This window comes from Moschus berezovskii, chromosome 25 (assembly GCF_049115385.1).
Source record: "Moschus berezovskii isolate FMDL1 chromosome 25, NW_MosBer_1.0, whole genome shotgun sequence".
NCBI lineage: Eukaryota > Metazoa > Chordata > Mammalia > Artiodactyla > Moschidae > Moschus > Moschus berezovskii.
Window position 1 is genome coordinate 30,887,336 of NC_142484.1, and position 12,118 is coordinate 30,899,453.

Consider the following 12,118-nt stretch of genomic DNA (forward strand, 5'->3'; position numbering starts at 1 on the left):
GATTATAGCTATATGGGGAAAAAGAAAAGCAAACAATCTGTATACAGAAAAAAAATCAGAACGGATACATCAAAAGGCTAATAATAATGGTTGCCTTTACATAATGAATTATGAGTGTAGTTCTTTCTTTATACTTCTTTCCAAATTTCCATAAGTATTAATTTTTATAATAAAAGATTTCTTTAGAACAAATTCAAGAAACTATTGCTTCAAGCAGAATAATCCACTGAGTAAAACACCTCTCTCATAAGCACAACCTTCCAGATACATATATTCTCTCACATTTAAGACATACTTACTCTCTCAAACATGTAATCCCTAGTTTTCTCCCACTTAAGCTTTTCATACTTCTCACAGTGTTATGGGTTTTCATTGCTGTTGTCATTGTTTATTCAGATAAGTGAAATACTCTTTCCTGGGGTTCAGAAATAGTTTTCTAATTCCATGAATGTAACCCTTCCACAATTCAAACATATTTGTCTCCTTATATTCTCAAAACAAATTTATCAAGAAGATTCAAAGAAAAGCCAATTCTACAAGGTTTAGGAGCAGGTGCTGTGCACAAAAGAAAGCTAATTAAAAGTCCCAAATTAAAAAGAATTTGGCTTTGGAATCAGAAAAGAGTTTATGCCCTGGTTCTGCAACTTCCTAAGAATGAAAACTTGGACAAACTAAACTCTTTCAACCTCAATTCCCATCTTAGTGAAAGAGATATAACAGCACTTCCCTAAAGGACTATGAAGAACAAATCAAAGTATCATTCCAAACTGTTGACAGGGAAAGATGGAGTGGCTTTCACTTATTTTATTTCTGTATTAGTTAATTTTGTTTTTAACAATGAGCATACACCATAGGAATAAAATTACTTTTCTTTCATAAAGGTAAAAAATAGTACCATAATAAGCAGAGAGCATATGTTAGGCATGGAATACATGGTATTTCCTATAATTATTTTCATTTCTTTTCGGTCAACGAGGAAGTTCATTTTTTAACAAGTTACTCAACTTTATTCCTAATCCAACATCAAGAAACAAGCAAAAAATGAAGCAGTTCTTAAAACCATTTAAGAGTCTTTGGCAATTCTCAGTTATAGACTTAGGATGGAGGTAAGCAGATCCGATAGCGCATATCATTTCTCCAGATAATGCAAAAGTGTTCAATAAAGAAGCAATGGTGTGTCTAACCATTATATTCTTACCTTGCAGGCTACATCAACTAATCTCATCTGGATAGCTTGATTCTCTGGGAGTTTAGTGCCAATTGCAAGCAAAGTGTCCAATAGTTGAGCAAGGACTTGATGAGACTCTAGAAAGGAAGATGGAAAGTTAGGTTTTAAAATTTCAAAAGGAGATTACTATAGAAGGTAAATTTACTTGGGTATAAAGAACGCAGATTTTTGTCAGCTGAGTTCTGCTGTTTAATTCATGATTCCCCTCAACTAAAAGCTAAGTTCCTAAAGGGATCATGTCTAAAAATTTGAGTCCTCCACAGGATGCGACATAGTTCTCCAAAAATGTTCAGTGCTTGACTAATTCAAAGGCTTTTCACTGCCTTCAAAATAAAGTCTAAATTCCTTAACAGGACATACATACATACTAGCCCCTCCACAATGCCTAGTCCTCCCTACTTTATTTATTAGCCTCATCTCTTTCAGGTTTCCCTAGCCTCCTTTTTCCCAATTACTTATGATTCCATGTCTCCCTATCTTTGCTCAGGCCCACTTCCCTACCTAGAATGCTTTCATCTACATCCTGCTCCATTCTCAATCCTACTCCCCAGAGAGCACCTCCTAACCTTGAAATGTCACCTCCTGTATGGTGCTTTTCTCTCTTCCCCCAAAAATATTGACCATTTCTTCCTTCATGTTTCCACTGAACCCTTTACATAAACTGTAACTTTATGATACTTATTTGCATATCAGGCAAAACCAAGAAACTGAAAGATCCTTAAGGGCAAGGACTATGTTTTACTCACCTTTGTATTCTCAGAATCTAGCATGCCTCATTACATGCTCAATGGATGCTTCATAAATGGGCAAACAGACAATTCCAAGTAAATCGCTATCAATCACCTTAACCAGATTCTCTTCTTTGTTTCAAAATATGGTTCTATGGTTCTACGCTAGTGGTATGCAAGAGGATCTAGGAGGCAGGCAGAAAATCATTTTTATGTTACAGTCCTGGGTGTTCATTGGGAGGACTAATGCTAAAGCTGAAACTCCAATACTTTGGCCACCTTATGTGAAGAGTTGACTCACTGGAAAAGACTCTGATGCTGGGAGGGATTGGGGGCGGGAGGAGAAGGGGACAACAGAGAATGAGATGGCTTGATGGCATCACCGACTCAATGGATGTGAGTTTGAGTGAACTCCGGGAGTTGGTGATGGACAGGGAGGCCTGGCGTGCTGTGATTCATGGGGTTGCAAAGAGTCGGACACAACTGAGCAACTGAACTGAACTGAACGTACGGACATACTTTGTTTTATTGTGCTTCATTTTACTGCACTTTGTAGATACTATACTATATTTCTTATAAATTGAAGGTTTGCCTCAATCCTGATTATTACGCAAGCCTTCTACACCATTTTTCAACAGCATTGCTCACTTCATGTTTCTGTCACTTTTTGGTAATTCTTGTAGTATGTCAAACTTTTATTATTATATTTGTTATGGTGATTTGTGGTCAATGATTTTTGATGTTACAATTACAAAAAGATTACTACTTGCTAAAGGCTCAGATTATGGTTAACATTTTTTATCAGTACAGTATTAAGGTAGTACATTCTTTTTAGACATAATGTTATTGCACACAATAAACTATAGTATAGTATAGACATTACTTTTATCTGCACTGAGAAATCAAAAACTCGGGTGACTCACTTTACTGCAATATTTAATTTACTGTGATCATCTGGAACAGAATCTGCAATATCTCAGAGGTATGCATGATTATAAAGAACAAAATAAAAATGATAGTTACTATGTTGATGACATTAATTTCCTCTTACTATTACTAATATAGTCTCTTTAATTTTATTTAACTAAAATATAACTGTCCACTTAAGAAAAACATTAAGAAATCCATAATGTAGATGGGAAACAAATGTCAAAAATGACAATGATATATAAACAACTAAAGCTTAAAAAAAAAAAGCTTATAAAACACTGGGAAAATCACCTCTTAAAAACACTTCCAGTAAGACACACTAGACTGAACACCTCTGTTTATCACTAATTCTTTCTTAAAACCTCATTAACATATAAAGAAACTTTAAAAGTTTAAACATACAAGGACTAAGAAAACAGAAGAAGAATAGTAAGCAGATGAGAAAAGTCAACAAACTTTTCAGAGATGGCAAGCAAATGAAAAAAATCTATGGCAAAACTGAGAAATCTAATACTAAATGCCTACTGAGGAGGGCATCACAACAGAGTAAATTCTAGCCATATGCCAAGCAAGATTCAGGAATCACAGATTTAAAAGAAAAGAAAAAAAAACACAACCATAAAACACCCCAAAATGAAGTGAGGCATGGATTTGTTTAAAGTTTCTATAAGAAGTAGCTGGACCTCCACCTCCTTCCCTATGCTATACAATTGGCTAATCAACCACTGAAGTAGAGTTTTTTTTTCTCTAAAAATTAGGACAGAAAGGATCTAATCTGGCAGATGCTAGGTGAGGAAAGGAAGGAAATATCATAAAGATAATATATAATAAGTATAAATATAACCAATGTGACCACATGGATAACATCCTTGTCTAACTCAATGAAACTATGAGCCATGCCGTGTAGGACTACTCAAGATGGACGGGTCATGGTGGAGAGTTCTGACAAAATGTGGCCCACTGGAGAAGCGACTTCAGTATTCTTGCCTTGAAAACCCCATGAACAGTATGAAAAGGCAAAAAGATAGGACACTGAAAGATGAACTCCCCAGGTTGGTAGGTGCCCAATATGCTACCGGAGATCAATGGAGAAATAACTCCAGAAAGAATGAAGAGACGGAGCAAAAGCAAAAACAACAATCAGTTGTGGATGTGACTGGTGATGGAAGTCTGATGCTATAAACAGCAATATTGCATAGGAATCTAGAAAGTTAGGTCCATGAATCAAGGCAAATTGGAACTGGTCAAAGAGGAAATAACAAGAATGAACATAGGCATTTTAGGAGTCAGTGAACTAAAATGGCCTGGAATGGGTGAATTTAACGCAGATGACCATTTTATATACTACTGTGGACAAGGATCCCTTAGAAGAAATGGAGTAGCCATCATAGTCAACAAGAGTCTGAAATGCAGTACTTGGATGCAATCTCAACAGACTGATCTCTGTTCGTTTCCAAGGCAAACCATTCAATATCACAGTAATCCAAGTCTATGCCCTTACCAGTAACGCTGAAGAAGCTGAAGAGTTCTTTGAAGACCTACAGGACCTTCTTAAACTAACACCCAAAAACGATGTTCTTTTCATTATAGGAGACTGGAATGCAAAAGTAGGAAGTCAAGAAATACCCAGAGTAACAGGCAAATTTGTCCTTGGAGTACAGAATGAAGCATGGGAAAGGCTAACAGAGTTTTGGCAAGAGAACGCACTAGTCACAGCAAACACTCTTTTCCAACAACACAAGAGAAGACTCGACACACGACATCACCAGATGGTCAATACCAAAATCAGACTCATTATATTCTTTGCAGCCAAAGATGGAGAAGCTCTATACAGTCAGCAAAAAAAAAAAAAAACAGGAGCTGACTATGGCTCAGATCATGAGCTCCTTATTCCCAAATTCAGACTTAAATTGAAGAAAGTAAGGAAAGCCACTAGACCATTCAGGTGTGACCTAAATCTAATTCCTTACGATTATACAGTGGAAGTGACAAATAGATTCAAAGGATTAGATCTGATAGAGTGCCTGATGAACTATGGATGGAGGTTCGTGACATGGTACAGGAGACAGGGATCAAGACCATCCCCAAGAAAAAGAAATGCAAAATGGTTGTCTGAGGAGGTCTTACAAATAGTTATGAAAAGAAAAGAAGTGAAAGGCAAAAAGGAGAAAAGGAAAGATTTATCTATTTGAATGCAGAGTTCCAAAGAATAGCAAGGAGAGATAAGAAAGCCTTCCTCAGTGATTAGTGCAAAGAAATAGAGGAAAACAATAGAATGGGAAAGACTAGAGATCTCTTCAAGAAAATTAGAGATATCAAGGGAACATTTCATGCAAAGATGGGCTCAATAAAGGAGAGAAATGGTATGGGCTTAACAGAAGCAGAAGATATTAAGAAAAGGTGGCAAAAATACACAGAAGAACTATACAGAAAAGATCTTCACAACCCAGATAATCACGATGGTGTGATCACTCACCTAGAGCAGATATCCTGGAATGTGAAGTCAAGTGGGCCTTAGAAAGCATCACTATGAACAAAGCTAGTGGAGGTGATGGAATTCCAGTTGAGCTATTTCAAATCCTAAAAGATGATGCTGTGAAAGTGCTGCACTCAATATGCCAGCAAATTTGGAAAGGCCAGCAGTGGCCACAGGACTGGAAAAGGTCAGTTTTCATTCCAAAACCAAAGAAACACAATGGCAAAGAATGCTCAAACTACCACACAACTGCACTCATCTCAAACACTAGCAAAGTAATACTCAAAATTCTCCAAGCCAGGCTTCAACAGTACGTGAACCATGAACTTCAAATGTTCAAGCTGATTTAGAAAAGGCAGAGGAACAGAGATCAAATTGCCAACATCCACTGGATCATTGAAAAAGCAAGAGAGTTCCAGAAAAACATCTACTTCTGCTTTACTGACTAAGCCAAAGCCTCTGACCTGTGTGGAAAATTCTAAAGAGATGGGAATACCAGACCACCTGACCTGCCTCCTGAGAAATCTGTATGCAGGTCAAGAAGCAACAGTTAGAACTGGACGTGGAACAACAGACTGGTTCCAAATCGGGAAAGGAGTACGTCAAGGCTGTATATTGTCACCCTGCTTATTTAACTTCTATGCAGACTACATCATGAGAAATGCCAGGCTGGATGAAGCACAAGCTGGAATCAAGATTATTGGGAGAAATATCAATAATGTCATCTCAGATATGCAGAGGATACCACCCTATGGCAGAAAATGAAGAGAAACTAAAGAGTCTCTTGATGAAAGTGAAAGAGGAGAGTGAAAAAGCTGGCTTAAAACTCAACATTCAGAGAACTAAGATCATGGCATCTGGTCCCATCACTTCATGGCAAATAGACGGGGAAACAGTGGAAACTGTGAGAGACTTTATTTTTGGGGGCTCCAAAATCACTGCAGATGGTGATTGCAGCCATGAAATTAAAAGACGCTTGCTCCTTGGAAGAAAATCTATGACCAACCTAGACAGCATAATGAAAAGCAGCGACATTACTTTGCCAACAAAAGTCCGTCTAGTCAAGGCTATGGTTTTTCCGGTAGTCATGTATGGACGTGAGAGTTTATAAAGAAAGCTGAGCGCTGAAGAATTGATGCTTTTGAACTGTGGTATCAGAGAAGACTCTTGAGAGTCCCCTGTACTGCAAGATCCAACCAGTCCATCCTAAAGGAAATTAGTACTGAATATTCATTGGAAGGACTGATGCTGAAGCTGAAACTCCAATACTCTGGCCACCTGATGTGAAGAACTGACTCATTTGAAAAGACCCTGATGCTGGGAAAGATTGAAGGCAGGAGAAGGGGACAACAGAGGATGAAATGTTTGGATGGCATCACTGACTTAACGGACATGAGTTTGAGTGAGCTCTGGGAGTTCGTGATGGACAGGGAGAACTGACATGCTGCAGTCCATGGGGTCACAAAGTGTTGTACATGACTGAGGGACTGAACTCAACTGATAATAAAGAGATTAAGAGATAATCAGCATACTGAAAATGAGACTCCCTCCCTAGCACTCTTCGGCTGCTTTGGCTAAAAAAAACATGGCAGTCAGGCATCTGTCCTCCCAGCAGGAGAGTCAAAAGTTGACAGGCCCACAAAAAACAGCAGAAGACACTACTATTTAACAGTCCTCCAAAGACACTGAGGATCATGTTAGAGTGGAGCCTACCAGCTGACAAGCCCCATTCATTCACAAAGAACTCTCAATCAGTTTTTTAGTGCTTCATCCTAAACTCCAATGCAAAGCCAAGGATCATTAAGAAAAGTCTCCATAAACACAACATTGTAGGGGACTTCCCTGGTGGTCCTCTATGCTTCCAAAGAAGGGGGCCTGGTTTAACCCCTGGTCAGGGAACTAAATCCCACAAGATGCAACTAAAAGATGTAGCATGCCTCAACAAAGACTGAAGATTCTGCAGGCAGCAACCAAGATCCAGACCAGTCAAATAAATAATATGAAAAAACAAAACAAGCACAACACTGTAAATCAATTATATTTCAATACGAATATAAGAATTTTTTTAAGTTGAATAGATTAAAAAAGGAAAGGTAAGTCTCCAATATGAAAGAGGTCACAAAGAGAAAAGAAGGTACTAAGAGAAAACAGAAGAGAAGAAATCAATACCACCATACTGCTCTAAAATTTATTTCTTCAAAAAGAAGATTCTGCATGACAACCATAAAAAGACAGCTAGACCTTTTTGAACTTAACTCTTGCCTCTAATAAATCACAAATATAATCTAAATCTTAAATCCTGGACTCTTCAATGAGTTCCAGGCCTACACTGTAACTTCAGGTTAGATGGACATAGCCACAATAAATGACGATCCATCCAGTTCATCAAAGCAAATTCCACACAACCACTAAATTGTCCTTATAGAACTAGACTTGATCACTTCATGCCTGTTCAAGGAGAACTAGGTACCCACTGCCTATAAAATAACATTTAAAATCCTCAGCACTCAAGACTACTACCATTTGGCTTCAGAACATTTTACCAATGTTTTTCTTCCAAAGGCCCCTTACTTCCCTCCTATTGATCTCTCAAACAACTTGGTTCTTCAGACATCTCTTATACTTTGCCAGTCTTCTATCTTCTATCATCATGTTCCTTCTTGGTACCACTCTTCCCCAAATTTGGAGGATTTGGACTTTCCAAACCTACCTTTTCACTAAGCCTTTCTAGAGCCCACCAGTCAGCACTGATCCCATTCTCTCCTCTGCTCCCACAGTGTGCTAATTATACCTCCTCTAAAACAAGCTTGATGTTACCGTTAGTGGTGTAGCATGTACTCGAGAAGCAACGCTTGCCCAAGAGTTATAAAATGCATGCGTCTGATGAACTTAAAGACTTCTGGTCCAAGGTGCAGACCACACTCTTGGATTTGATAATATTAAGACTGATAATCAGGAAACTCTTAATTTTAAGTCGCAAATACCAAGTGACTTCAGCAGTCACTTTAATTTCCTGGAGTTCATCTTCCTCAGCCTTGAAATAAAGGGCTTGAACTAGATGAAACTTACAGTCCCTTTCAATTCTATCTTCTATGAATCTAGGTGGGCCAGGAACAGGAAACCAGGAAGAGTCCTAGACCACATCTCTTAGAGACAATCAAATAAGAAACATTAGAATACTTAAAAAAAGTAAAACCGCTATTTCCATGAATACTGCATAATTTGGCTAGAATGAGTTCTGACTTAAAACTAAGTCTCTCTTATAATGTATCTGTTTTAGAGGTAAAGTGTTCTCAGTTAAATTGTAGTCCATAAGAAAGAGCGCCACACTACGTTCTCAACTCTGCTACTACTTTTAGCTAGATCAACTCACTTCAACTCATTTCATCTCTCTGGGACTTAACAGTCTTGTCATCTGCAAAATGAAGCAATTAGACAAGATGAGCACTATAAGGCCATTTATATCTCAAACAGTCTATGACTCTATGAAATCCCCAATTAATAAGTAAGAAATTCTTCCAAGTATAGCTCATATAAGAACTTTCCATGGAAAAAAAGGATATTGAGGCAATGTAATTGCTTTGGTGCTTTTAAAAGAAATACTTTTTTGCCACTATCTACAAGGGCAAAGAAATATCTATTAGTATTTAATATATTATCAACACCCTAATTTTTATGAAGGTAATGTATAAAAATGGGAAAATTATATATAATGTTAAGTAAATATACTAAAAGATAAAATAATACATTCACTGTAAGTACAACCATATAAAACTTATGTAAGTAAAAGGTACTACGTAAAATAGTTGTATGGCAGCAGCAGGAATATTTTTTAATTTTTCCCTTAATATCATTACATTGGCCGTTCAATAAATGTCAAAAAAAGTTTTTAAGGTATTTTGATTGTTTTCTGTGAATTATAAGTCTTGGGTCAAAATTCAATACAACTAAAATTTAAAGTTGTTTCTAACAAAAAAAATTTTCAATTTCAACCAATGGGCCATTTATATTTGTATCATTAGTTGTACAATAAGTGAATTTAGATTATCTCTTGAGTTCACTGGCCTTTTATTATTCTCATAACCTCTTAAGTTTATTGAATAAACTGTTGTCCAATATTTAAATAATCATATTTGTTTAAATATGGATACCCTAAAGTGAAATAACACTATTTTTTGAAATTACAACCAATTCAAACAAAACTAAAATATTTTCAGAAACAGTAGCAAAAGATTTCTTTTTTCAAATTTCACAATAAGTATCAAAGCAAAGAGGCACTAACTCTATTAGAAAATCCTAAATAAAACAAGACAAATATAATAAAAAAAAAATTCTTATGGTGAAACAGTTTTCCTTTTCACCTAACCAATGAGACGTTTAGTGCACATCCAACAAGGAACAAATAGAAAAGGCAACAACATATGAGACTTGGGAACTCAAGTCTGCTTTAGTTTCTGTTTTTATAGGAACTAAATGGTGGAGGACTCCATGACCAGGGGTGTGTGTGGGGGTGTGGGTGTGGGTGTGGGTGTGGGTGTGGGTGTGTGTATTTAGTTGCTCAGTCACGTCTGACTCTTTGCAACCCCATGAACTGTAGTCCACTAGACTCCTCCATGCATGGGATTTTCCAGGCAGGAGTACTGAAGTGGACAGCCATTACCTTCTCCAGGGGATTTTCCCTACCCAGAGATCAAATCTGTCCTCCTGCATCTTTGCTGGTAAAGACAGGTTCTTTACCAGTGAATCACCCAGGAAGCCCCTGCTGGGTTGGTAGGCACAGTCAATAAAACATCAACTGTTACAGACTCGTAACCCTGAGCAAGTCAGTTAACTTCTCTGAGTTTCAGCTTCCCCACCTATAAAACAAGGACAATGTTATCTATCTTATGTCATATGTAAACTACCTTAGGTATATGTCTCTTCAGTTCAGTTCAGTTGCTCAGTCGTGTCCGAGTCTTTGCGACCCCATGAACCGCAGCACACCAGGCCTCCCTGTTCATCACCAACTCCTGGTGTTTACTCAAACTTACGTCCATTGAGTCGGTGATGCTATCTAACCATCTCATCCTCTCTCATCCCCTTCTCCTCCTGCCTTCAGTCTTTCCCAACATCAGGGTCTTTTCAAATGAGTCAGCTCTTAGGATGAGATGGCCAAAGTATTGGAGTTTCAGCCTCAACATCAGTCCTTCCAATGAACACTCAGGACTGATCTCCTTTAGGATGGACTGGTTGGACCTCCTTGCAGTCCAAGGGACTCTCAAGAGTCTTCTCCAACACCACAGTTCAAAAATATCAATTCTTCAGTGCTCAGCTTTCTTCACCATCCAACTCTCACATCCATACATGACTACTAGAAAAACCATAGCCTTGACTAGACGGACCTTTGTTGACAAAGTAATGTCTCTGTTTTTTAGTATTCTGTCTAGGTTGGTCATAAATTTCCTTTCAAGGAATAAGCGTCTTTTAATTTCACGGCTGCAGTCACCATCTGCAGTGATTTTGGAGCCCCCAAAAATAAAGTTTCTCACTGTTTCCACTGTTTTCCCATCTATTTCCCATGAAGTGATGGGACCAGATGCCATGATCTTAGTTTTCTGAATGCTGAGCTTTAAGCAAACTTTTTCACTCTCCTCTTTCACTCTCATCAAGAGGTTCTTTAGTTCTTCTTTACTTTCTGCCATAAGGGTGGTGTCATCTGCATATCTGAGGTTATTGATATTACTCCCGGCAATCTTGATTCCAGCCTATGCTTCTTCCAGCCCAGCATTCCTCATGATGTACTCTGCATAGTTAAATAAGCAGGGTGACAATATACAACCTTGACCTTCTGGAACTAGTCTGTTGTTCCATGTCCAGTTCTAACTGTTGCTTCCTGACATGCATACAGGTTTCTCAAGAGGCAGGTCAGGTGGTCTGGTATTCCCATCTCTTTCAGAATTTTCCACAGTTTATTGTGATCCACACAGTCAAAGGCTTTGGCATAATCAATAAAGCAGAAATAGATGTTTTTCTGGAACTTTCGTTTTTTCGATGATCCAGAGGATGTTGGCAATTTGATCTCTGGTTCCTCTGCCTTTTCTAAAATCAGCTTGAACATCTGGAAGTTCACGGTTCACATATTGCTGAAGCCTGGCTTGGAGAATTTTCAGCATGACTTTACTAGCGTGTGAGATGAGTGCAATTGTGCGGTAGTCTTAGTAGAAGTCAACAAATGATAGCTATTAAGAGACAAACCTGTATTTTAACTCTAAGGTAAATATATGTACATGGTTTTACTGAATCATCCTCAAATTTCTTTTCAATAACCACCAACACAACAAAACTTTGCGCTATACTTTATCCAAAAGGAATGAAAGATTTCTGCTCTAATTATACAACTTTTATTTATTTATTTGGTTGCACAGTGAGGCACAGAGGATTTTAGTTTTCCAACCAGGGAAGGAACTCCTGCCCCTTCAGTGGAAGTGCAGAGTCCTAATCACTGGACCACCTGGGAATTCCCTCTATAGCTTTTAAACTGCAACTTACTTTCATTCTGCAGGATATTAATGGCATCATCCATAATGCAGTCTGGTGAAAATCCTGCAGTCTTTGACAGTAAACCCAACAATGAGGCAATTTTCAGTCTCACAGACGAATCATTCTCCTGCAACAAAAGAAGCTATTGTTACCTTGATGCTCTGCTCTCAGCTAACCAACAACAGGAACATGGGAAATATCTCAAAAAAGACTCAATGATCCAAGTATTCTAAAGTT

General features: G+C 37.9%; 1 protein-coding gene across 2 annotated transcripts in view; it reads right to left on the reverse strand.

Moving 5' to 3' along the window:
- Window positions 1-12,118, reverse strand: part of INTS4 (integrator complex subunit 4) — a 114,820-nt gene that overhangs the window by 82,008 nt on the left and 20,694 nt on the right. For both annotated transcript variants that reach the window (XM_055416059.2, XM_055416060.2), the window contains exons 3-4: window positions 11,891-12,008; window positions 1,199-1,305 (exon numbers count right to left, since the gene is read on the reverse strand). In XM_055416059.2, coding sequence (XP_055272034.1) covers window positions 1,199-1,305; window positions 11,891-12,008 — 225 coding nt within the window. The remainder of the gene's footprint in view (window positions 1-1,198; window positions 1,306-11,890; window positions 12,009-12,118) is intronic.